This window comes from Grampus griseus, assembly GCF_964374135.1.
Source record: "Grampus griseus genome assembly, chromosome: 2".
Lineage (NCBI taxonomy): Eukaryota > Metazoa > Chordata > Mammalia > Artiodactyla > Delphinidae > Grampus > Grampus griseus.
The window spans coordinates 157046435-157074378 of NC_139018.1; the positions used below are offsets into that span (position 1 = coordinate 157046435).

The 27944-nt window shown below is 38.0% G+C and overlaps 1 protein-coding gene across 2 annotated transcripts; it reads left to right on the plus strand.

The window, feature by feature from the left end:
- SEC61A2 (SEC61 translocon subunit alpha 2) lies at positions 1-27848 on the plus strand. 2 transcript variants are annotated; one of them, XM_082647521.1, is made up of 12 exons: positions 1-118; positions 2240-2307; positions 3398-3463; positions 10594-10672; positions 14807-14938; positions 15064-15173; positions 19329-19482; positions 20459-20619; positions 20938-21135; positions 23537-23728; positions 24198-24274; positions 26703-27848. In XM_082647521.1, exons 1-12 carry the CDS (start codon positions 112-114, stop codon positions 26887-26889), a joined length of 1431 nt encoding a protein of 476 aa, XP_082503647.1. In that variant the 5' UTR covers positions 1-111; the 3' UTR covers positions 26890-27848. The 2 variants fall into 2 exon arrangements, with proteins under 2 accessions (XP_082503647.1, XP_082503648.1); XM_082647522.1 differs by lacking the exons at positions 19329-19482; positions 20938-21135; positions 23537-23728; positions 24198-24274; positions 26703-27848 and having other exon boundaries at positions 20459-20611.
- The last annotated feature ends 96 nt before the right edge of the window (positions 27849-27944 follow it).

The following is a 27944-nucleotide window of genomic DNA, read 5'->3' on the forward strand; positions in this document are numbered from 1 at the left end:
GCGGGGCGGGCCGGAGCGTGTCGGGAGCGGGTGCCGAGGCCCGAGCCGCGGGACCCGAGCGAAGGCCGCGCCGAGGTCGCAGGGCCCCGCCGGGCCGCTCTAGCCGCCGCCATGGGCAGTGAGTAGCGGCGGCGAGGCCTTCGCCGGGGGCGCGGGCGCCGACGGGCCGCGGGCGGTGGGGCAGGCGACCGCCCGGGAGCGCTTAGCCCGCGGGCCGGGGAGACGCGGGCTGCGCCGGGCCGCTGAGGAGGGCGCGAGCCGGGGGCCTCCGCGGAGGCTCCTCCAGCCGTGCGAGGCCTCGCCCGGGCCGGCTGCGGGGTCGGGACCCGGAGGTCCGGGGTCTGCGCATCTTGGTGGGTGGCGAGGAACGGCACACGGCGCGGAGAGGCCATTGGTTTTGGGGGCGGGGAGTTAGGGAACCAGGGGAAACCTGGACCACTTTTAATTTTTCAGGCAGGAACTTAGGAAACTCATATTTTTAGTCCCAAATCACCGTTCTTTGGCATGTTAGTTGTGATGAATGAGGGTCCCTGACTTGTTTCATTTTTTAAAAAGTGATGCATGGCGTGTAGTTTCGGGGAGGAAAGGAGGCGATTGGTGGCATAAAGTTTTCTTTAAAATTTTCATTTCAGTCATTCTGTAGTGTGTACTGAAAACTAAACGTGTCTCAGGTTGTGTAAGCCTTAGGGACAAGGCCTTGCATAATGGGGATCTTTTGAGGGCCCTCTCCCAAACCCTCAACACCAGGAACCTTCACATCGCTGTTGGGGTGACTGTTGTATTAGTGGATTCCCGCAAACCCAAGCTGTGCACCCACTGGCCAGCTAGCTAACTAGTGGACATTTGGGGGAAGCTGGAAAGGAAGTAGAGGAGACCCTTGGTCTTGAATTAGCGGTATAATGGGTTAAATTCTGCAGCACAAGAATAGACAAGTGGCAGACAAAAAAGCATTGCTTTTTACATAAATACTCCAACACGGATGATCTTAAGCCAGGAGATCAGGGAGGGTAGCTTGGGTGGAAGTGGGAAGGAAAAGGGGTAAAGGGGTTCTAGGAAGTTTCCCGATGTGATTGACATTGGTTTTACATTAGAGATGAACACTTTCATAATTCAGATTTGCTTTCCAGATCGTCTGAAATGGTACTTGGGTAACAAAACATCTGCCCATGAGAATTTCTGAATTCTGTCAAACATCAGTGGCTGCCATCATTTTGAGAGGTTTTATAAAAAGACAATATAGTCAGATCAACTATACTTCAATAAAATAAATTAAAAAAATATATAGTGTGGTCAACTTTTGGCTAACTGCTGAAGTGTAATTACCCATGTCAGTTTAAAAATGATATCCTGATGTTCATATATACAGAATCCAGTGTTTGTAAGGGAAGATGATCATGACTAATACCTAGTTGTGGCTTTTTGTGTTTCTGTACGTTATAGACGCTGGCAAAGACTGAGAGATTATCATCTTCATCCTTCAGTTCTTTGGCAGGACTTTGACTTAAGCCGTGCCAGAAGAGAGTGCCTATCCTTAAAGAACCTTGGTTTATCTTTTCAATATTATGAGTTGTCTGGGAAAACAGTACTTTCTAATGAAATGTAGTTGTCATTCTCTGGGCTGATGATTGTACATACACAAGTACTTTGAGATCCTTTTGTGGGAGAGTGACCAAGCAATGAATAGCGACTTAGTGAAATGAGGTAGAGATTGTATACAGTACTTTGAAAACCTACCTATAGAAGGTTGTGCCGTGATCTTTCTCATTTATGCATTTCAGCATTTTTCAGTCCCCAATTAAGTCAGTCCTGCAGTTACAGCCCATTTCCTGTTGTACTTTCCTTCTCTGATATGTCCTATTTCCTTCTGTAATGCATGGTCTTGTGAGTACACTGCATTTACTCCTTTTGATGTAGTGGTGCTCACTGAATTATTCCTTTTCTGTATATATAAAAGGGGTGAGATTCAAGCATGAGGAAGCAAAATTGTGGTACAAGGATACTTGTATTACTTTGCTTCTGCTGACCAGCCCTTAAACCCTTTGGGCTCCTTTGTCCCGTGAATTATTTCTCTTCCCTTATGTATTTGAAATGGAGAGCATTATGGTTAATTCATTTTGGGGGGTGTGGATGGGATGGATTGCCATTAAAAGAAAACATTTGTATTTGACTCTGGAAAGATAACATCTCTTTTTAAAAACTTTGTAATAGGGACATTTATTCTTTTTTTATTTTTTAACAGTCAAATTTTTAGAAGTTATCAAACCTTTCTGTGCAGTTCTACCAGAAATTCAGAAACCTGAAAGGAAAGTAAGTATAATATTTTAGTAATATAGAGGGTAGCTAAATGACTTATTCTGTTAAACTATCTAGATTGATTTATTTTCCCCAATGTTTTTCTGGTTGTAATTGGAAAAATATTACCTGTTCCTTCTCCTTGCAAGAGGCACAAAGTGAATAAAACTAGTGTAGACCTTTTAAATCTAGTTTATCTCATGGTTTCAAAACTGACTGTTCTTTAAGTTGTAACGTTTCCAAACCAAGTGTTTCTTTGGTCTGTGTGTTATAAGATATAGTATTCTCCTGTCCATTGTGGTCTACCGCACTAGGAATGACCCAGTCTGTTGGGTCAGTTTTGATGAGTACAACTGTTGCACATAAATGGATTGCAACTGTGCAGTTAATATACCTCCCATTTCTTGATTCGTTCAGTACAAAGAAAAAAATCACAGAAATGCATTCGGAAGATATTGACCACATCTAATTGTTCTTCCATCATTGTACGCCTTTGGAACTGAGGCATTTCTATTCCAGAAATATTGTTAATCCCAAACTGGTCAGTTCCCAGACATTGCTCTTTTACTGTATGCTCAATTTCGCATGGAACTAACCAGAATAGGGACTAAAAAGAGTAAAGTAAGACTTCTGTTAAACTTACTGTTTATTTAGAAGTATATTTCTTTTTTTATTGCTTTGAGGTTATAAAAATAGTTGTTCCAGTTACATGTAAGGCATCCCAAGAAACTTTAGCTTTTCATATTCTATGAAACATTCACAGAATAATATTACAGGCAGTCCTAGCTTTCCACAATACAGTGTTAACTGAAATGTGTGCGTATTAGATCTGTGTCTTTTCATCCTTTTCAGTCTCAGTTAATGTGGTACAGTGCCTTGAGGCCAGCCTGTATTTAAGTTGTACTTAATTCTGGAAAAAGTAAAGGAAGATGTTTGAGAAGTTTAGCTGTTTGCTTTAGCTGCTACTGACTAGGGCGAGAGTATTTTAAGAGTAAATAATAGGAGCATGTCATGATGGGGAATGCTGGTTAAGGTTTAATATGGATTTTTCTTTATATTTGCTATTTCTTAGTTTTGATTGATCATTCTTTGTTTTCTTGCGCAGATCCAGTTTAGAGAGAAGGTACTATGGACTGCTATAACTCTCTTCATCTTCTTAGTATGTTGTCAGGTATGTAACCAAACATTAAACAAATGTCTGTACTGTTATTCTAAGGTCTTGGTTGGTTAGAATTTGAGAAACTTATTTTAGTTCAAATAGTAAATATACTGAATTATTTTGAGCAACATCATTTTTTAAAAATTATTTTTAATTGAACTGTAGTTGATTTACAATGTTATCTTAGTTCTAGTATACGACAAAGTGATTCATTATACATATACATATTTTTTTTTCATATTCTTTTCCATTATGGTTTATTACAGGATACTGAATATAGTTCCCTGTGCTATACAGTAGGACCTTGCTGTTTATCCATTATGTATATAATAGTTTGTATCTGCTAACCCCAACCTCCCAATCCATCCTCTCCCCCCACCCTTGGCAACCACAGGTCTGTTCTCTATATCTGTGAGTCTGTTTCTGTTTCATAAATAAGTTCATTTGTGTTATATTTTAGATTCCACATATAAGTGATATCATATGGTATTTGTCTTTCTCTTTCTGACTTACTTCACTTAGTATGATAATCTCTGTGTCCATCCATGTTGCTGCAGATGGCATCATTTCATTCTTTTTTATGGCTAGGTAATGTTCCATAGTATATGTGTCTGTGTATATGTTCCTATATGTGTGTGTGTATATAATACACACACACACACACACACACACACACACACACACCCCACATCTTCTTTATCCATTCATCTGTCAATGGACCTTTAGATTGCTTTTGTAAATAGGAGCATCATCATTTTAATCTGAGTTGATAGTGAAAATGGTTATCTTCTACTGTGTATTTCTTTTGGTTTACTAGTGGGTTTGAACATATTTTCTTTTTTCCCCTTACTTTTCAGTTAATGATCTTTACCTATTTTTTCCTTGAGATTTTTAAAATTGATTTATGACAGGTTTTTTATTTTTATTTATTTATTTATTTATTTTGCGGTACATGGGCCTCTCACTGTTGTGGCCTCTCCTGTTGCGGAGCACAGGCTCCGGACGCACAGGCTCAGCGGCCATGGCTCACGAGCCCAGCCGCTCTGCGGCATGTGGGATCTTCCTGGACCGGGGCACGAACCTGTGTCCCCTGCATCGGCAGGCGGACTCTCAACCACTGCGCCACCAGGGAAGCCATTATGACAGGTTTTTATATATAAAAGTGTTAAATCTTTGACATGTATAGGGCAAATATTTTTCCACTTTGTTTGCTTTTAATCATGTTGTAAATTTATGTATTAATTAAAAAATCCCCAATAGCCAAATTCTAGAATCCTAGGGATATTCTGTGTTTATAAATTAATAAAGTTCAATGATGCTTTTTAGTAAAATTTCACAGAGATTAAGTTCATAAAATGAGGATAAAATGTGACCTGCCCATGTCACAGGGTTATTGTATTGTGAGGATTAAATTAGATAATTTAAGTAAAGTTCTTTGAGGGTTTGAAAAGTACCAATATACATATAAGAAAGTTTAAAAAAATTACATGAGGAAGGAGTAGAACAAATAAAGTCCATAATCTGGGGAAAAGCCAAATTTATTTTTTTGAAAAGTGAAACTATTTGATCATTAAAATATTTTACTATTATACTTTGTTGGAAATTCTTTTGCGTGGTCAGGGAGAGTGAACTTTTGAAAAACACAGACAAGTAGAAAAAAAGAAGAATCATCCATATTCCTACCATCTTGTTTTAACATCTTGGAAATTCCCCTCCCCTCCATTAAAAAAAAAAATCAACTTTTTAAGGGTACAATTTATGTACAGCAAAATATACTCATTTCTAAGTGTACATTTTAAAGAGTTTTGACAAATGTATGCATCTACATACCTACTATCTCAGTGGGTATAGAACATTTCTGTTACTCCAGAATGTTTCTTGTACTCTTAGTCAGTTCCCACCTCACCCCATTCTCAGGCAACCACTGATCTGCTATTTCTATAATTTGATTTGTCTTTTCTAGAATTTCATGTACATGGAGTGATACAGTGTCTAACTTCTTCATCAGCTTTTTGAGATTCATCCATGGTGTTGATTGTATCCATGTTGATTGTATCACAGTTTGTTCATCTTGTCACCTGTTGTTGGACATTCGGGTTGTTTCCACATGTTGGCTATAACAAATAAAGTTGCTATGAACGTTCCCGTACAAGGCTTTCTGTGGATATTTGTTTTCATTTCTCTTGGGTGAATACCTATGAGTAGAATTGCTAAGGTTTATGGTAAATGTATGTTCAGCTTTGTGAGAAACTAACTCTTTTCCAAGTGGTCCCATCAGCCGTATAGGAGTTCTGGTTGCTCTGCATCGTTGTTTATTCTTAGTATTGTTCAGCATTCTAATATTAGCCATTCTAATGGATGAGGTTTTTTTTCATTTTTATTGTAATTGAAGTATAGTTGATTTATAATATTGTGTTAGTTTCAGGTGTACAGCAAAGTGATTCAGTTATATATATATATATTTTTTTCAGATTATTTTCCATTATAGGTTATTATAAGATATTGAATATACCTTCCTGTGCTAAACAGTAAATCCTTGTTGCTTATCTATTTTATGTATAGCAGTTTGTATCTGTTAATCCTGTACTTCTAATTTATCCCTCCCCCATCTTTCTTTCCCCTTTGGTAACCATAAAGTTTATTTTCTATGTCAGTCTGTTTCTGTTTTGTTTATAGATTCATTTATGTTATTTTTTAGATTCCACATGTAAATGATATTTGTCTTTCCCTGACTTAATTCACTAAGTATAATATTGTCTAGGTCCATTCATGTTGCTGCAAATGGCAATATTCCATTCTTTTTTATGGCTGAATAATATTCCATTGTACACACACACACACACACACACACACACACACACACACACATCTTAAACCAGTTGCCTGCTGATGGACACTTAGGTTGCTTCGGTGTTTTGGCTGTTGTAAATCATGCTGCTGTCAACATTGGGGTGCATGTATATTTTTTTTTTTTTTTGCGGTACGCAGGCCTCTCACTGCTGTGGCCTCTCCTGTTGCGGAGCACAGGCTCCGGACACGCAGGCCCAGCGGCCATGGCTCACGGGCCCAGCCGCTCCGCGGCATGTGGGATCCTCCCAGACCGGAGCACGAACCCGTGTCCCCTGCATTGGCAGGCGGACCCCCAGCCACTGTGCCACCAGGGAAGCCCACATGTATCTTTTTGAATTAGAGTTTTCTCTGGTCATATACCTAGGAGTGAGATTGCTGGATTTTATGGTAGCTCTATTTTTAATTATTTAAGGACCCTCCTGTTTTCCATTTCCATCAAAGTATAGGAAGGTTCTCTTTTCTCCACGGTGAGGTTTTAACTTGTATTTCCCTGGTCAATGATACTGAGCAGCTTTCTCATATGCTTATTGGGTATTTATCTTTTGTAAAGTGTTCTTTCCCCAGATATTTTGCCCATTAAAAAAAATTGCATTTTTGTCTGTTAGTGAATTATATGCATTTTAAAATATTTTCTGGATACAAGTCCTTCATCAGATATATGTATTGTGAATATTTTCTTGTAGTCTATGGCTTGCCTTTTCATTTTCTTAACAAAACTTTTTGAGCAGAAGTTTTTAATTTCGATGAAGTTCATTTTATCTTTCTCTTTGATTGCTCATGGTTTTTGTTTCCTATCTAAGAAATGTTTGCCTATTTTAAGGTTGTGAAGATTTTCTCCTGTATTCTTCTAAATATTTTACAGTTTTAGCTTGTATGTTTTGGTCTATGATCTATTCCAAGTTAATTTTTGTGTATGGCGTGAGGTAAGGTTAGGGTTCATTTTTTTCTATTTGCATAACCAGTTGTTGAAAAGGCTCTCCTTTCTCCATTGAATTACTTTGGCATCTTTGTTGAAAATCAGTTAGCCATATAAGCATGGATCTATTTTTGTACTCTCAGTTCTGTTCCATTGATCATATTCCATTGTTATGGTAAACCATAACTCTTTTGATTAATGTAGCTTTAAACTGAGTCCTGTAATTAGGTTGTAAAAGTCATCCAACTTTGTTCTTTCTTTTCAAAATGATTTTGTCTATTCTAGGTCACTCATATTTCCATCTGAATTTTAGAATCAGCTTGTCATTTTCTTTAAGAAAGTCTCCTGTCATTACGATTTTTATTGCTTTGAATATATAGGTCAATTTAGAGAGCATTACCATCTTAATATTGAATCTTCTAATCCAAGGGTCTGCAAACATTTTTTTTGTAAAGGGCCAGATAGTAAATATTTGCAGCTTTGCAGCTGGAACCCAAGAAAACCCAAGAAGAAGAAAACATAACTTGAGTTACATTTCTTAAAGTGTGACATTTCTCATGACTGTTTCATGCCATAAATTAATTTATGCATTTTATGTTACCTCATTATTTTTTTTCTGTAATGTGTTTACATGGTTGTCAAGCTGTACCTTTTTTTGTGTGTGTGTGGTACGCGGGCCTCTCACTGCTGTGGCCTCTCCCGTTGTGGAGCACAGCCTCCGGACGCGCAGGCCCAGCGGCCATGGCTCACAGGCCCAGCCGCTCCGCGGCCTGTGGGATCTTCCCAGACCAGGGCACGAACCCGTGTCCCCTGCAGCGGCAGGTGGACTCTCAACCACTGCGCCACCAGAGAAGCCCAAGCTGTACCTTTTTGTCTTTCTCACGCTTAGGCAGTTTGGCCCAGGGCTGGTGATTTCTTGATTCTCTTTCCACTGAATCTCAAACAGAGAGAGCCACAGTTTTCCCCTCCCAGCCACAGTTGAAGGGTTTGGGGTCTCGTGTTCTCCATAGTGTTTTTTTAGCTTGAGGAACTGGTGGGAGGTGAGATCAACTGAGAGAAGTGCCATAAATGCCACCTGGGCTCTGCTCTCTTGCTAGACTTTTGTTATGTGTCTTGTGAGGGTCCTCACCACCTGACTGAGGAGGGCTTTATTCCATTACTGACCTCAGATCGCTCCCCAGTTCCTGACTCAGTGTAGCCCTGTAATTGTCAGTTGCACCAGAGAGAGCCCCGTTCCTGGCTTCTCTCATCCATTTCCTCTCAGCTGCCAAAGGAGGCAGGAGAGATGAGGATATCTGTGCAGCCCGCTCTTCTCCAGGTTTGGAGTGTTGTGGGGATTCTGTGCCCTTCCCTTTGTGATGGTTGGAGCAGTTTCATGCTGAGTCCCTATTCCTCGATGGTTGTTTTCTCCCCGCCTATGACCATCAAGTTTATGATTCTTTTTCTTGTTTGGCTGCTTTATAGATATTTTTCCTTTAGATTTTTAAATTCTTTTACTATTTTACATGTTTTGAAAAATGTGTTTTCTTATGTATTGGGGAGGGAAATTCTGTAACCTGATCACTCACGGCTTGCCATTTTAGCCCAGAAATATCTTGCTTGGTTTCAGTGCTCACTGCGTTTGGAGATCCCTACTACTAATTTTCTATTTGTCCGTCTGATTGGTTCAGGGTTTCCATTCAAGCATGAAATGCTTGTTTCTCTGAAGTGTATACTGTATTTTGTGAAGTTGAAACTGATTATTTTATGTAATATAGGGCAAAGCCTGAAATTCTGCAACTTTGAGAGTCATAGAAAATAGCTCCTGTTGCTGCCCTTGTTGGACGTGGTCCTGTAACTATGGAATTTACTAAGAGGAGTAAAGTTAGACACTGAGTTTAATCCTGTTGACTACGGGAACGGAGGGAATACCATTACTTAGGGATGGTTGGCTGACTTTCTTGTTTGTTATCCCGCAAAGCATCTAATCATGGAGGTAATGGCTATCTCTATGAGACTCAATTAAGGAAGGTAATTTGATTGATTGGTCTCTCCCCCACTTAGGGAATATTGTGATATGGACTATCCTGTAGTGTTAATTGGTTTTTATTCAATAACTTCCTTTCTCCCCATCTCTCACATTAGCTGAAGAGTGTTTGCATCTATAGGGTGCACACAAAATATTGTGCTTCTTGCTTCTGCTAACCCAGCTAATATATTCAGATGTCCAAAGAGGTTTAGGTTGACCAGATGACCTGTTTAAAATTGCTGGCAGCATCTTTTGGAACTTTTTTTTTTTTTTAAATCAACTTCATATAGGGAAGGTTTATGAAATTGGAAGTGTATTTTTCTCCTACATGGTGAGGGAGGGGGTATGGCCAAGTGCTGTGTTCTGAACATGGGTCGTATAATAGGAAGCATTCTGAAGTTAAGGTTTGTTTTTTTTTTTCTGATTAAAAAGTAATATGTGTTCATTATAGAAAATATGATAAATGCTGAAAAGAATATAGAAGAAAAAAACAACAGTAATCCCACCGCCTGTGAATAATCACTGTTCAAGATTAAAAAAAAATTTACACCTAGTTTTTTCTTCTATGCATATTTTTACAGTGTTGATCTTTTACTTTATTTATACAGTTTCATACCATTCTTTTTATACTAGGTTTCCTCAACAATGGCACTGAAGTTTAGGCTGGATAATTCTTTGCGGTGGGGGACTGTCCCATAAATTGTAGGATGTTCAGCGTCTCTGACCTCTACCCACTAATGCCAGTAGCACCCCCCTCAAGTTGGGACAACCAAAAGTGTCTTCCTATATTGCCAGATGTCCCCTGGGGGGGCAAAGTTGCCCCAGCTTGAGAACCATTGTTTTATACTTAATATTACAACATAAGCACATCCTCATACTGTTACAAGCTTCATAGTATAATTTTTAATGGCTGCATAGTATTCTACTGTATATCTCGTCTTCAGTCTTACATTTGGAGTATGGCCGTGGCTGTCACTAGTACCCATAGCTTTCCAAGATTATTCTGTGACGTGGTAGATATATCCTGTACTGATAGGAGCATTTTCTTTAATTGCAAAAACATAAAATTTACCAACTTAACCATTTTTAAGTGTGCAGTTCAGTAGTGTTACATATATTCACATTGTTGTGTAACATATCTCCATACTGATAGGAATATTTACTAGTGAAATGTTGTAAGTAATGATTCCCATTGTTTTTATTTTCATTAAAGAACTTTACTTTTAAAGTATGCTTGTTTTGTTATTGAACATGAGAAGTAGTGGGTTTTTTTTAAGTATTGCAAATATTAAGTGAATGCATTATAAATTAAGTTCAAACTTAATTTATATAATACATTTTTATAAAATATTTTATGTAATCTTATAGATACCACTATTTGGAATCATGTCATCAGATTCTGCAGATCCTTTCTACTGGATGAGAGTTATTCTTGCATCCAACAGAGGTATATGCTGCTTTTCTTTTGCCTCCATGCTAGTACTGACATCAAATAGATGTGAAAATGTGGAAACAACTATTTTTTGATGTCTATGGGGAGGGGCAGTATATGGTAAAAGAAACTCATTGCCTAGGAGAAGAGACAAACATAAAGATAATTACAAACCTGTGTATTTATTGTAATAATAGAAGTATGTACAGAGTATAGAGTTACGACAGAATGGAGTGATTAGCATTGTCTAGAGCTTTGGTTCTCCATCTTTTTGTGGGTCATGTTTCCTTTGAGAATCTAATTAAATTTATCTGTACTCTCCCTAGAAAAATGCATGTACATTCACACGTGCAGATTTTTCATAAAATCTCAGGAGATTTCCTGGACTCTCTGAAGTGTATTCTTGAGTTTCTCATGGGACTGAAAGACTGATCTGTGGTGCCAGGGAGGAGATGATGCTGGGAGAGCATTTGGGTTGGAATTCAGCCTGTGGACCGTCGGGAGAGGGAAGCCTGAGTCACAGCACACATGCATGAGGACACGGGGTGCAGGCTGGGGATTCGGGTGGGGGATGCTGATCAGTGAGGCTGAGAGATAGGGAGGGCCTGGATCAGGAGGGGCTTTTGGGGTGGGTTTTTTCCTACATCAAAAAAGTAACATTTGTTTGTTATAAAAAAAATGCACCAACATTTCAGATTTGTATAAAGCTGAAAATGAAGGTCTCGCTTCTCAGGGGTAACTCCTGAGAAGACAACAGATTGGTGAATAACCGTCTAGACCTTTTATCTGAATATATATTCATATATATGAATTTATATACTTTTTTTAAAAACTGAAAAATAAGATCTACTATATAACTATTCTGCTACTTGGTGTGTTTACTTAATATCTTGGATGACCTATTTTACTGAATGGCCATATACTATTCCATTATATGGATGTGCCACGATTTCTTTAATCATTCATTCAGGTATTTATTGAGTTCTTCCTATGAGTGGAGCTTTGTGCTAGGTGCTGAGATTAGAGCAGTGATCAAGACAGTGATGCTGTTGTCGTGGAGTTTATGTTACTCTATTTGGGAAGGTAGACTCTACATGAACTGTATCTTGGGAGGGGGAAGGGACATTTGAGCAGAGACCTGCAGGACGTGAGAGAAGGCCGTGTGAAGATCTGGGGGAGGAACCTTCCCCCAGGGAATAGCAAGTGCAAAGGCCCTGAGGTGCGAGTATGCTTAATGTGTTCCAAGAACAATGAGGAGGATGGTGTGATTGGAAGAAAAAAGGAAAGGGGAAACGTGGTAGGACATGATGCTGCAGATGAATCCAAGAGCCAGATTATGAGGCTTGTAGACAGTAAGGAGTGTGTTTTAGGTATGACCCCAAGGCCTGTAGGATCTGTCATGCATGTAGTTTTTTTCCCAATTTTATATCATTATAATCAATGCTACCATGACTACTATCATACTCTTCTGTAAGTTTTTAATAGAATGAATTTCTAGAAGTTTAACTGCTTGTTTACAAGGAATGTACACTTAAATTTTTGATAGATATTGTTAAATTGTCTTTCAAAAGCTTTGAATTATTTTATACACTCTGCTATGGTGTATGAGAATGACCATTTCGCTTCCAATAGTGGATAATATTTGTCCTTTAGTCTTTGTGTTAGACAAGTAAAAATTGGTATCTGGTATTTAATTTGTATTTCTTTATGTGTTGGTGAGCTTGAACATCATCTTATATTTTTATTGAATATTTCTATTTCTTCTATGAGTGGACTTGTTATAAGTCATAGGAAATTACTGACTGGTTTAAACACAAAAATGGAATTTACTGGAAGGATACTAGTCATTTTTTGGAACCCAAAGAGGAGGTAGAACAACTAAGCCTTGTGGAGAGAGAACCAGCTTTCAGACCTCAGCAGCAGGGGCAGGGAACCTTGTCTTTGTGATCTAGCTTCAACAACTCCTGGGTTCTTCAGTTCTCAGTTCAGAATTAGAAATTACCAGGATTTCCACCAGACCCAGCCAGCTTTGGTTACAGTTTCAGGGTTACATAGTACAGATTTGGGTGCTGGGGTTTCCTCTTATGTTGTTGGTATTTTCCTGAGAAAAGAGCATTATTGGGAGTGGCCATGCCATTTATCTTTTTTATTTTTCTATTTTTTTTGCGGGGGGGGGCCTATATTCCCTGTGTTGTACAACACACCCTTGAGGCTGTCTTATACCCAGTAGTTTTAACCTCCCACTCCCCACCCTATATTGCCCCCGCCCACCGCCACTGGTAACCTCTAGTTTGTTCTCTGTATCCGTGAGCCCGCTTCTTTTCTCGTTATATTCACTAGTTTGTTGTATTTTTTAGATTGCACTTATAAGTGATATCATATAGTATTTGTCTTTCTCTGACTTATTTCACTGCTGTTTGTTCATTTTAAAATTCATTTGTAAGAATTCTTTGCCCTTTAGACATACGAGCTCTTTGTTACTTGTGTTCATTTTTCTTTTAACTATTACCCTGTCTTTTGCCACATGGAGGTTTCACAGTTGTATCTAATCATATCGTCCATTTTTTGCTTGTGGCCTTTATGTATTTTGTTATAGAAAGGCTTAGAGAGGCTTTTTCTTTTGCAAGATTATAAGCATACTCACTTCTGGTACTTTTGTATTTTGTCTTTTATGGTTATATTTTCTAAATCTGTGGCCTTTATTTTAATGTAAGTCATGAGATAAGGAATCTAGGCTTAATTTTCTATATTGGCCAGTTATTTGCCAAGGTCCATTTATCCTTCTTTTCCCTATTGAGTGGAAGTGCCATATTTCCTAAATGAAATGTTCATTAAAGCTTGACTGGATTAATTTTTGGACTAGATCCATTTGACAGTTTTAAATTTTGGTGATTTAATATAAAAAGAAATCTCCCTACCTGCCTACTAGCTTTAATGATAAAACATATTTTTATCTTTTCCCATTGAGGAAGTATCTGAGAAAACATGAAGAATCCATTTAAGATGCCATATTTTTTAAAAATTTATTTTATTCAAGTATAGTTGATTTACAGTGTTGTGATAATTTCCGCTGTACAGCAAAGTGATTCAGTTATACATATATACATTCTTTTTCATATTCGTTTACATTATGGTTTATCACAGGATATTGAATATAGTTCCCTGTGCTATACAGTAGGACCTTGTTGTTTATCCATTCTCTATATAATAGTATGCATCTGCTAATCCCAAACTCCCAAACCGTCCCTCTCCCAACCCCCTCCCCCTTGGCAACCACAAGTCTGTTCTCTATGTCTGTGAGTCCGCTTCGTAGATAAGTTCATTAACAATAGAAACATGTTGATAACCAGACTAAAATAACAGGAAATGATTTTCCATTTAAATATTTAAATGAAATCAAACTGTACATGCTATTTTTGAATATTTTTCCTATCCACTATGTCATTAACATTTTTCATGCCACTCAACATTCTACAACATTGATTTTGATGACTTTCTATATAATTTTATATTTTGAATTAGGAGAGTCACAGCTATTCATTTTTGTGTGTGTGTGTGTATGGTACGCGGGCCTCTCACTGCTGTGGCCTCTCCCATTGCGGAGCACAGGCTCCGGACGCGCAGGCTCAGCGGCCATGGCTCACGGGCCCAGCCGCTCCGCAGCATGTGGGATCTTCCCGGACCGGGGCACAAACCCGTGTCCCCTGCATCGGCAGGCGGACTCTCAACCACTGCGCCACCAGGGAAGCCCCACAGATATTCTTAAATATCATCTTTTTATGAACTTGTTATTTAATTTTTGGGCTTTTAAAATCCTGCGTTAAAATGTTTAGTGTACATTTTAAAAATAGTGATTTGGACAGAAATCTTGGACAATTTCTTTCAAAGGATTTCTTTAACAATTTAAGTTTAGAATTCACAGAAATTTACATTTTTGTAGTATTTATAGTAATTTTGATTAATGCATTGTTGTGAGGTTGTGTTAATAAATGAGAGGGTTTTTTTTAGCAGTTAATGTTTAGAAAATGAAAATTTGCTTGTTAACATTTAACATGTATTTCATAGACATAATTAAGGACTGGGACTCTTCTAAATTAATCTGCATTGGATATCGTAAAGATTATTTACTTTTTTCCCCTTCCTTTACAGGAACGTTAATGGAATTGGGTATCTCCCCAATTGTAACATCTGGTTTGATTATGCAGTTGTTAGCTGGAGCCAAAATCATTGAAGTTGGAGATACACCCAAAGATAGAGCCCTATTCAATGGAGCCCAGAAACGTGAGCATCAGTACAATTAATAAAGAGCCTTTTCCAAATTTGAGAATTTTGTGGCAAAGATGTTTTTCTAGTCTTTTTTGTCTTTGGTTATAAGCATGTACTCCTTTTCCCCCAATTTTTGTCAGTATTTGGTATGATCATTACCATTGGGCAAGCCATTGTGTATGTCATGACGGGCATGTATGGGGATCCCGCTGAAATGGGTGCTGGAATCTGTCTCCTTATCATCATTCAGGTAAGAAATACAATTTTTCATATGGACAACAAAAAAGTTTGTTCCTTCTTTTCTTTTGAAACAATTCTTTAGGTGATTGATATACTCATTTTCTTACTTTATTGAAGTGACATGTATAAGTTGTTTCGATGTTAAAAATTAAAATGTAATAGCCCCGTAGATGTCTAATAATTATGGATCAATCAACTGTATTTCACTGATTCTAAGATGCACATTTTTCACATTTTGATGTCTCTGAAATCAGGATGTTTTCTTAGAGTTGATGCAGTCACACGTGCGGTCAGCCAGGTGGCGGTCGTGATGGTAGGCATTGCCTGCATGTGTACGTCAACTTGGTCAAAGCTGTTTATATCGTCCTTATATCACTTGGTTATATGCATTGTTGATAAAACATGTCGTTGAGTTTAACTGCTGTTTAAAATGTCTTCCAACAGTCTGCTGTGATTTGTTATTGAAATGAAGAGTTATTGTGTATAAACAGAGGCACAGAAAGAGCAAGTTAGATGATAAACATCTATGTCTAAGTCTAAACTTTTTTTTAAGTAGAAAATAAAAAATTCTTTGTAATAGGTTATTGTGTCATAGTTTAATTGAAGTATTTTTTTCTTTCTTAATGACACACATAATAGTGTTACAAATAATAGTATCTTACAGTAAGTGAAATACCATATAAACACACATGTATATCCTATGGATTTTTTAAATGGATATTTTGGAATGGAATTTTTGAAGGCCAACGTGATTTTCCCTCTACTAAGTATCTTAAAATGCGTAAAGTTTGGAAGATATTTCTCTAATGTAGTCATTAAAAATCCTTTAGAGAAGTTACCCAGGAATGGACTGTACTTAAGTTATATAATAGTTATTTACTGGATTTTGAAAAGAAGCTTGCTTAAGTTAAACACTAAACGTCTAGAGTCCTGGTTATCTTGGAGATGCCTCTTGTTCACTCTACGAAATTAGGATTAATTTAGGAAAAAAAATTTTTAATGGTCAAAAGGATCAAAGTCAGAAAAATAGTTTAAAATAAAACTAAAACACCAGTTTATTAGTATATATATACATTGAGAAATACAACCATTTCGGATTGGCATGCTTGACCATCTTTTTTTTTTATAGGAAATCTTATATAGGAAACAAATCATAGTAAGAAGATTGTTTAGTGAGTATGATTCAGAACAAGGAGAATGGGATTGTGGAGGTGTTTATTGGGCATCATTAACACATATCACATATCACAGGGCTTTTCTAATGTAATGGAAATATTTCATCTTTTAACCAGGGAAGGAATCTTTAATGGACTATTAGGTAGTTTTCTGAGCCCCAATGAGTTCCCATTTGGTATAAGGTACACTTCTTTAAAGGATAACTTTGTCATTATTTCTCCATTTAAAAAACACCTTGGGACTTCCCTGGTGGTCCAGTGGTTAAGACTCCGTGCTTCCACTGCAGGGGACACGGGTTCGATCCCTGGTCAGGGAAGTTTCACAGGCCGCATAGTGTGGCCAAAAAGAAAAAGTAAGAAAATTAAAAAAAAAATAAAAAACACCTTGACTGGCAAATTTACAACCCCGGGGAATTAGAGGAAGAAGAGTTGCAATGGATGGGAAAGAAGATCCTCTGAAAATTGGTTTTAGTATCTTTCAGTTCTTTGACATGAGGATACCGATACACCAATTTTTGCCTTATTTTGTTTCTTTACAGCATTTGCTTTGTGACCCATAGTTAGAATAACCCTGCTTTCTAAAAGACACTCAAAATTGGCATCTTGCTCTAAGAACATTATGCATCAGTAAAATTTTTCTAGTATTTTAGTAAGGGTGTATTTATATTCTTAAGGAACCTCAGCTGACCAGTTCTGGGTTAGTTAGTGAAAGTATTGACTTCTTATGAAGTCAGTTATGAATTTGAATTGATAAAAAATGGAGTTAAGCTATTGTAATTTTTTTTCCATACCAGAAATCAAGGAATAGTTAAATTCCTGGAACGGAACAAGTGAAGTGGGTATATACTAAGTTGTTTACATAAATTCTGGTGCACAAATATTTGTTCTGTGGTTAATCCTTCTAGTGTTAATGTATAGAGAAATTTTTCACATTTGATCATAGGTGGGTAGTGACCCATTGCATCTTTTTAAGGCTTTGCTAACATTGACAATGTGTAGATTTGCTAAAGAGATGTGATTAGATCAGTGTGTTTCCACCTAGAGATTTTGAAAACTGTTTGCATGCTGTTATGTAAGGTATTTCTCACCTTAATTATTCTTGTTTCATTCACATGGTCAGTGTTTTTCCACTAGTGAGTTTTGGAATCTAAATAGTGGGTGTTGATTAAAATTTTAAAAAAGAGTAGAGAGAGTATCAGTGTGCATGGCACATAGTAGAGGTAAGTATTATTTTGTCAAACTGAGTTGTGTGTGTGTGCGTGCACGCATGAGCAAGGTTGAAATGTTTGTTATTTTTATACATACTTTAGAGATTCATATGTATTGAACATTCTAGAAGGCATGCAATTAATATTCAGTTTTTTTATCAACTGTTCTAGTCAATGAGATGCTGTCAGTTTCTGATTTCTCATTCCCTGCATAGGCATGCATGCTTTTTACCATCTCTTATTCCTTTAGTTATAGAAACCATTTCTCATTTAGGTTTCTCTGTAATTCCTTTGTCCAGTTAGAGAAGCACAAGTTTGATTTTCACCAGATATAAATGAATCACCCTCTAGTCTGATGGACATTGGTGTGAACAGGGGTTTGGAGAATTATCGTTGTTTCAGAGCTGCCTGTGTGACCTTGGACAGGTCATTTAATTAGAAGTCCATGAAAACACTGGTTGGCTGATGGTTTGTGGACAGCTATCATGCCCTGTAGAGGGTGGGCTTCTGTATTTCTGATGGGGAGTATGTACTTGTTACATAACTGTGGTCAAAATAAAATCTCAGTAGTTAAGTCCTAACTTGTCTTTTATCTTGTCAAATTGGTAAAGTTGGTTTTCAAACAGTAAAGAATTTGTGAGCTCTCTTAGGAGTTTTGAGAATTTTACCTTTTTTACAGTCCATTGAAATTCAAATTTAAAGATTGTAAACAGACAAGTTAGGCTCTGTACAGCCATTGAAATGACAGTTAAGGAAAAGAAAAAACACGGTAAGGTAAGCATGCTTCAAATAGTGTACTGTAGTTTTCTCTTCTTAACAGGGATATTGGGTGAACTGAGTAAGGAACGAGGGTGGGAGGCTTCAGAGCTGGGAGGAATGGAAGGAGCATCTCCTCATGTCTGTAGGAGGGTGTCTTTGAAGTGGGGACAGGTGTGAGATTGGGGGCCTAGAAGCACATTTTCTTCCCCCCTTGATTAGGTTACTGAAGTGTGGGGAAGGAGTCACATGACCAAAGAGGTCACTTGTAAAGCTATGGATTATTTCTAATTGATACATACTTTTATTGATGTTTTCTCCAAGAGGAAAATTAAGAATTTTCAATTTCACATAAAGTTAGTATGCTTTCTTTTTTTAAAAAAAAAAACCATGAACTTAAGAACCTGGTGAACCCTTAATTGTTTTCAGATTTATATTCAGTTTTTGTCACTGTATGTATTGAATGCATTTTTACATTGTTATAATCTGTGTACATATTTGTACTCTACTTTTTGACTTATTCTATTGTATATTTTATATATTATACACATATATAAAATCTATAATACTTAAAAATGTATCTGCATAGTTCACATGCTTTTCCTTTAATGGCCTATAAAATTGCATCTTGTTACTGTATCATAATTCATTTGGTCTTTTACTTACTTGAAGCTATTTGGAATGCTTTTCAGTTTCTTGCTGTCATAAATGCTACAACTTTGTGAACATTTTTGTTTTAGGGTGCTTTTCAATAGGTCTTATTTAAACATTATAAGAGAAATAGAAATATACTTTAAAAGTCAAAGTGTCTGCTTTATAATGTAACAACATTTCCAGTCCTCTCATTTTCAGAATTGGCTTCTGATGAAACTAAATCGGGTTAGATGCAGGGTGTCATAATAGTGACACTGCATCGACTAGGTTTTAGTGTTGAAAATGCCTGTACTTTGAAAGTAGTCAATGGTGTTCACTGCCCCTTTCTGAGTTTATTCTTGCTTCAGCTTACTTGCATTTCTTTCCCCACAGTTGTTTGTTGCTGGTTTGATTGTGCTGCTGTTAGATGAGCTGCTACAGAAGGGTTACGGCTTGGGGTCTGGGATTTCCCTCTTTATTGCCACCAACATCTGTGAAACCATTGTCTGGAAGGCCTTTAGTCCCACTACCATTAACACTGGCAGAGGTACAACGCACAGGGACACAACTGCACGGGTTTGGCCGGGTGTGTGCTGAGAGGAGCACGAGGTGGTGGAGCGGGACTGCTGACAGACGCCCTGGTTTGCTGTCCCAGGCGACGGCGGATGTCAGGTGTTCCAAAGCTGATAAGCAGAGATTGGTGGAGTATGAACTGTTGCTTCAGAAAGAATAGTATCTAAAATTTAGCCTCTGCTCATTTAAAATTTCAGTGGTTGCAAACATTTAAAAAATTTTATTTGCCTAAGCCATTGTTGCAGAAGTCATTGATTTTGACTGATTTCAGCATTCCTCGAGGGATAAAAAGGTAGTGGATTTCAGATTAAAAAAACATCATTTATTGCATCATCAGGGAGTACTAGTACTTTTGCTGCTGTTCTCCTTGGCTTTGTAATAGCACCTAAATTATGAAATATTTCATTGTGTTTCCCCTTACCCATCTCCACTTCTCTCAAATGCCATCCAAGATTTGTAATGGTTAACATCTAACCTGGTCCCAGCCTTAAGAAAATAGCGGTGATGGTTTATTAATATACTTAGTAAAATGAATTAAAGGCAAGCTTGGTAGAGTAATGTCTGTCTTTCAACTCTGACATCTTTATTCTGCTTTGCTGCTTCTTTTCCCCATCTCCCCCCACCCCACCTCTGAATGTTCTTTTCCCTTCCCTAAAGTAAAGGTGAGGCAAATCATTATGAACTAAATATTTGCTTTGGTTTATTCTACTTTGTTTTCATCAAGAATAGTCTCTTGAGAAAACTTAAGATTTATGGAAAAAAAAGACATATTTGCCTCAATGATGTAAATATTTTTTAGAAGCTCCACACATGGCTGTATCATAAACATAGATGAATTATCTGGACTCATATTTTCTGCCTTGTACTGGAGCTTCAAGGTTATTTGTTTTTGACTTTTGGGACAACTTTGGGTAATGAAGCTACAGCCGATTTCTATCTTGATTTATCAGGTACCGAGTTTGAGGGTGCAGTCATAGCTCTCTTTCATTTACTGGCCACCAGGACAGACAAAGTTCGAGCTCTAAGGGAGGCTTTCTATCGTCAGAATTTACCCAATCTCATGAACCTCATTGCTACAGTTTTCGTGTTTGCTGTTGTTATATATTTTCAGGTAAGTATACTTTCTTCGCTGAAGTTAAGTGGAGTGTGGATTTTTATTTTGCTCTTAAAGAGGAGAATACCATTTGAAATGTTAGCAGCTAAGTCAGTGTTTCAAAATCTAGTTAGGCAAATAATTCCATCGTTTAGACTCTGAGGTGCAAAATATTAGCAATTATGAAGTAGAAAAGGATTTCTATTTCTGTGTGTCTCTGTGGAAGGGAAAGTTTGTTAGCATTGTCTTTGCAAAGTCCCTCCTGTGACTGTTTGCCTCGTCTGGAGTCGTGGTACGTGCAGCCTCTCCGCCTCACTCCTAAGCTTCCTTTTTCAGGGATTTCGTGTGGACCTGCCCATTAAGTCGGCCCGGTACCGAGGGCAGTACAGCAGCTACCCCATCAAGCTCTTCTACACCTCCAACATCCCCATCATCCTGCAGTCGGCCCTGGTGTCCAACCTGTATGTTATTTCCCAGATGCTGTCAGTTCGATTTAGTGGCAACTTTTTAGTAAATTTACTAGGACAGTGGGCTGTGAGTATTTCATTATTTATTCTAAGTATTCAAATTTATTGTAATTTGCATTTCATGCTTTTAACTGAAAGAGATGAGCCATAATTGAAGCAGTTGCTATATATAACACTTCCAGATTCATTTACCTGTAGCCCAGTTTGTCATTTATTTGGAAGAGTTGTAAAACTGTAAGCATTGTAAAACTAAGATTGGCCGAGTACTGTACTATTTTACGTCTAGGAAGCATTTTCACATCTCGTTTGAGTGACCTTTTAGGTTAAAATCACAGTTGCTCTTATGAAAGTGATTCCCTGTTTTGTAATCTTATTCCTCTATTGTCTAGAATAATGGTTTTTTCCAAGAAGCTATCTGCTGATTATATAGGATACCGAAATCAGCCTCTCCTGCCTCCCTCGCCATTTTTCACGGCCCAAATGGCAGTAAATAAGAAAGGCACGTAATAACTATATTGAAGAGAGAACAGTTGCTAGAAATGGAATCCAGTAAATTCTGCCTTCCTCTTTTAGATTTTCATCATAGCTCCTAAAGCAATCCAGCCACATTGTGATTGAGGTGTGAGTTATTGTAGGATTGAATTTTTTTTTTTTGGCTGCGTTGGGTCTTCGTTGCTGCGCACGGGATGGGCTTTCTCTAGTTGCGGCGCGCAGACTTCTCATTTTGGTGGCTTCTCTTGTTGCGGAGCCCGGGCTCTAGGTGCACCGGCTTCAGTAGTTGCAGCATGTGGCTCAGTAGTTGCGGCACGTGGGCCCTAGAGCGTGCGGGCTTCAGTAGTTGCGGCGCGTGAGCTCTAGAGTGCAGGCTTAGTAGTTGTGGCACACGGGCTTAGTTGCTTCGCAGCATGTGGGATCTTCCCGGACCAGGGATCAAACTCATGTCCCATGCACTGGCAGGCAGATTCTTAACCATTGGGCCACAAGGGAAGTCCAGGATTGAATTTTGACTGGTTTAAATTTTCACCTGACCAAGGAGTGTTTTTTCCCCCTTAAAACTACAGAATTAGAGAAGAGTAAGAGCCTTTATTGTTTTCAGAATATGTAATTCTAGAATTTGTATTCCCCCAAAGAACTATTTTTTTAGTCATTCCTGAAATACGGTGCTTATTCTATGCATTTGTCTTAACGTGCTACCTTTTGTATTGTAAGTTGTAGCGATGTATCTTTCTGCATTTACTGAAGGCCATTTTTAAAATGTAAAGTTTAATAGGATGAAACAGTAATTCTTGAAAGGCAGTTGAAGGAAGTATGATTCCCTTTATCCAGAATAGTTGACCCTTGAACATGGGTTTGAGCTGTACGGGTTCATTTAGACGCAGGTTGTTTTCAGTAGTAAACACTTCAGTACTGCATGGTCTGCAGCAGGTTGAATCCTGCAATGCAGAACTGCGGATACGGAGGAGCCGTGTACGCGGAGGAGTAACAATAACTTATATGTGGATTTCGACTTCATGGAGGGTTGGTGCCCTAACCCCCTCGTTCAAGGGTCAGCTGGACTCCTTTTCCATTCATTTAACAGAAATTGGATTGCCTGTGGTGAGGGGAGGGACTGTCCCTCCCCTCATGAGCTAATAATCTGGCAGTCATTATTACTATGATAATTTCACAGTAATAAATGCACTGAGTGGTTGTATAGATTGTGTTGTGATCTTAATGAGATTTTTTTTTGAAGTGAGAGAGCTATTGGGAAGTTTAATTTGTCAGGGCTTTTGATTTAGAATCAGTGATTCTAGGGGCACAGTAAATGAATCATTTGGAAATTGTAAATTCAGGAACCAGACATTTTAATCATTGCATCCAAAAATTGCTTTCCCACCATCTATGCCCAGAACTTCTATTTAATATGAGCAAATACATGTTATTCCCATTTCTTTTACTATAAAAATTCTTAAATGTTTGTGTGGATTAAAAAATCCCTTTATACTTATTAAAAGACTACTCTTTACAATATACAAATCATATAAAGTTTAGGTAGTGAGTCGTTAGTCTTCTGTTAATATTTCAGTTGATTGCATTCTTAATAGCATACCTTGAAGTGAAAGAATATGTATGTACTCTTAAATAGTTCAGAAAATTTCTGACTCTAAATGTTATCAGAGATCGATGTGATCTATTCCTGTCTTCAGGAAGAGAAGATTCTTCTTGTAGAAGTATTATAATTTTTTTTAAAAATTGCTCTTCTGTTAATATATTCACAATGTCTTATGTAATAGACACTCACTATATAATTTTTTTTTTACTCACTATATAATTTTGTAAGGGTGAAGATACAGACACAAAAGTAAATCCTTTAAGTTACATAGAATCATTAGCTGTAGGTGCTTTGAGCTTAAAACATCATCATAATTTTTGAGGAGTTTGAAGTCACAGAAATGTGACCATTTGTGCTTTTTATTCTTGTTCTATAGGACGTCAGTGGGGGAGGACCTGCTCGTTCTTACCCAGTGGGGGGCCTTTGTTACTACCTTTCTCCTCCTGAGTCCATGGGCGCCATATTTGAGGATCCTGTCCATGTGGTTGTTTATATCATCTTCATGTTGGGATCATGTGCATTCTTTTCTAAGACATGGATAGAGGTGTCTGGTTCCTCAGCCAAAGATGTAAGTATTTGGTTTGTTTGAAAATGAAAAAAAAAATTCATAATTTTTAGGTGTCAAATGGTAATTGATACACTTAATTACTTTTGTAATTTTAAACTCAAATTCATACATTCTTAATGAGGTAATGTCATCCCCAGGGAGTTAAAAACTACAGGTAGTTCCTGGAAAGTGAAAAATTCTTAGATTTTACAATGGTTTGTGACCATCCAAAGCTCAACTCTACCCGACAAAGTCTTATTCCTTAGTATTTAATTTCTCTTTAGGGAGGTGATAATTAAGGAAAGATTGAGAAACCCTGGCTTAAGGTATGGATAATGTGGTTGTGCAGCATTGTAGCCTCAGGGAATATTATGATATGACAGTGTCTACTTCAGTCTTCCTGTATTTTCTGTGGAGAGCACTTCACACAGAACCTAGTAGTAAACAGTGAAATAGAGTTTGATTTTAAAAGTTGTTTTTCTCTTCGCAGGTAGCTAAACAGCTTAAAGAACAGCAAATGGTAATGAGAGGCCACAGGGATACCTCTATGGTTCATGAGCTTAATAGGTAAGGAAGGCCATTAGACTCAGTCTTGGATAGGAGAGAGAGAGAATGTGTTACATACACACACGTGTTCTTGGTTTTTCAATCTATCATTTGTTCTCAGATGTTATTTAAATTCATATTTGAAGCACTTTTCTTCTACTTAACACAAAAGAACCAAAATTTAACACAAAAGTGAATTGTTCTCCACATCAGAATTGACACCTAAATTATTATTTTAATTGAAATTATGTTCCCTTCACTGCTCAGCCCAGTGTTAAAATGCTGTAGGTCAGAGGTCCTCGTCTGGCTGCACTTAAAACCACCTGGGAGCTTTTAAAAAATACTGATATCCCGCCTCTAGGAATTGTGATTTATCTGGTCTGAGGTGGGTCCCAGGCATCAGTTTTTTGTTTTTGTTTTTGTTTTGTACGCAGGCCTCTCACTGTTGTGGCCTCTCCCATTGCGGAGCACAGGCTCCGGACGCGCAGGCTCAACGGCCATGGCTCACGGGCCTAGCTGCTCCGCGGCATGTGGGATCTTCCCAGACCGGGGCACGAACCCATGTCCCCTGCATCGGCAGGCGGACTCTCAACCACTGCGCCACAAGGGAAACCCCCGTTTTTTGTTTTTTGATAACAGTTTATTGAGATATAATTCACATATCATGTAATTTACTCATTTGAAATATACAGTTTAGTGGGGTTTTGTTTTTAGTATATTCTGAGTGTGTAATCATTACAATATAATTTTTAAAACATTTTCATCACCTGGAAAGAAACCTTGTACCTATTAGTTATTCTCCATTCCTACCCACCCTCCCACCTCCCAGCCCCAGGCTTTTTATCTAGTGTCTGTAGATTTGCCTGTTCTGGACATTTCATATAAATGGAGTTATATGTGATCCTTTGTGACTGTCTTTTTCACGTAGCATAATGTTTTTGGGGTTCATTCATTATTCGTGAATAATATTCCCTTGTATGGATGTACCATGTTTTGTCTATCCATTCATCAGTTGATGGAAATTTTGGTTGTTTCCACTTTTTGGCTGTCGTGAATAATGCTGTTGTGAACGTACTTGTTCAGGTTTTGTGTGGACATATGTTTTCATTTCTCTCAGAGTGGAACTATTGGGTTGGGTAGTAACTGTGTTGAACGTGTTGAGGAACTGCCAGACCCTTCTCCAGAGCAGCTGCCCCATTCTGCATCCAGCTGCAGTGTCTGGAGCTGCTGCACGTCCTCACCAGCACTAATTCCTGTTTTGATTTTAGCCACCTAGTAGGTATGAAGTGGTATCTCATTGTGGTTTTTCCCTTTTCATTGTGGTTTTGATTTGCGTCTCCCTGATGAGTAATGATGTTAAGCATCTTCTCATGTGTTAATTAGCCATTCAAATATGTTCTTTGGAGAAATGTCTCTTCTTTTGCTCATTTAAAATTTCTAATTGGGTTGTCTTTTTATTACTGTTTATAAGGGTAAAAAAAATATTTTGGATGTATCTCATCAGGTAAATGATTTGCAAATATTTTGTCCCATTCTGTGGGTTGTCTTTTCACTTTCTTGATGGTGTCCTTTGATGCACAAATTTTTAATTTTGATATTCAGTTTTTCTATTTCTTCTTTGGTTTCTTTGTGCTGTTTTTGGTATTGTATCTAAGAAGCCAGGGTCACAAAGATTAATCCTCTTATGTTTAGGTCTGTGACAACTCTGAGCTCATTTTTGTTTCACGTGAGATAGGGGTCCAGATTCCTTCTTTTCCATGTGGATAGCCAAGTGTTCCAGAACCATTTGTTGAAAAGGCATTGGTATTTTAAACTTTTTATTTACAACACGGAATAGATTGCAGAGTGGTATAATGAACCCCTGCGTTCAACTGTATCCAGCTTTAGTCGTTATCCTTCTCCCATTCTTGTTTCATCTACTGTCTTCCCCATCCATGGTCCCTCGCCCCCATCTTTTTTCCCCCTCTGGAGTATTTTAAATACAATCCCATTATTTTTAACAGTTCTCCAGGTGATATTAACATGTGGCCAAGGTTGAATTACTATTGAATAGGGTCATCCAAATCTTGTCACATGAATTTGATACTTAGAAAGCATTTTGATATTTACTCTTCATCTACGAGAGGGAGCTAAAGGTTACCCACTTACAAACAATATTAAACATTCCAATACTTAAATCACAGTTGAGGATTCTCCTCTTCTGCTGTAAAAATCATGTATTGCCTTTCTTGGCTATTAACTGGTTTCTTGAAATCAGATCATTTCTTGAGTCAGATCATTCCTTTCATCATTTTCATCAACACGTAACTGTGCACAGCCCTGGACGAATCGTCAGTACTGCGGACAGTTCCCTGGCGCGTTAGTTCAATTTTCTTCTGCCTGTTACTGCTGCTTCCTGCTGCCCCTTCCTGTGGGCCTCCCCTGCCTGACTCGGGGTTTTGTCTTCCAGGTACATCCCCACGGCGGCTGCGTTTGGGGGCTTGTGCATCGGCGCCCTGTCGGTGTTGGCCGACTTCCTCGGGGCCATTGGCTCGGGCACTGGAATTCTGCTTGCGGTCACCATTATTTATCAGTATTTTGAAATATTTGTTAAGGAACAGGCTGAAGTTGGCGGGATGGGTGCTTTGTTTTTCTAAATGTTCCAGTATTTTTGTGTGTGTGAAAGGGAAAATATTTTGACTCATTGTTTTTGTCAGATAATGCTGGCTCCCCTTTTCTTCTCTCACAGTTTGTTTTCAAGTGTTGACCGTCTCATTCCTGAAATGGGCACGGAGCTAAGCCTGTGTGCAGCATTAGTACCAGCTGCCTTAACATTAAAGTTTACATTATTCATTAAAAAACCTACATGCAGTGTTGCCTGTGATGCTGGAAACCAATGTACCTGCCTTGCCATGTTCGGTTGTGACGGTGAGATGGTGACGTGGATCAGTTTTGCACACAACATTCAGGACACTCAGTATTCCCCCCATTTGTTTAAAAATAAATGCAGTTCAAATTGCCACTTTCCAGTATTTTTGAGCTTATTTAATGAGTTCTGGATCATTTATATTTAATCTATATTTTAGATATAATTACTTTTTATACTTTTTTAACTCATAGTATCCACATTCCCACCCTCCCCCATTTTATTTGTTCCTCCTCAAAGCAGCCACTTAGCCCAGATGAGCAGAATCAAGCTTTCAGAGTCAAATCTGTCACCAGAAACAACTGCTTATAATTACTCTGCCTGTTTTCCATTCCCCTTTCCTCCCAGGGACAGCACAGTCGGTGCTGTTTTACTGTATCGGCTATGCCTTGGAATTCCAACACGTCACTTGAGAATACTCTTCAAGATACTATGCCCCAGTTTTTTTTTTTTTAATCCCTAAAGCAAAGATCTAATTCTCAAGCAATGTCTGTAGTTCAGTGGGGGTGAACAATGAGTAATTCATGCTAGGAATCTGTATATGTTGTTGTACTTTATAGCAGCAACATGAGTGTAAACAGTAGACAATAAAATTTTATTTAATAAAACTTTTGGTTGTGTTGGAAAAATAAAATCTGGTATTAAATGATTTCTAAGATTATATAGGTTCATTATATTCATACAGAATTCATCCTGAGATATCTATTGCAAATGTATTAGTTTAATCCTAAAAATATTGAGGGACAGTGAGTGGCCAACAAAAGGGTGCTCAGTTTTGTGACTAAC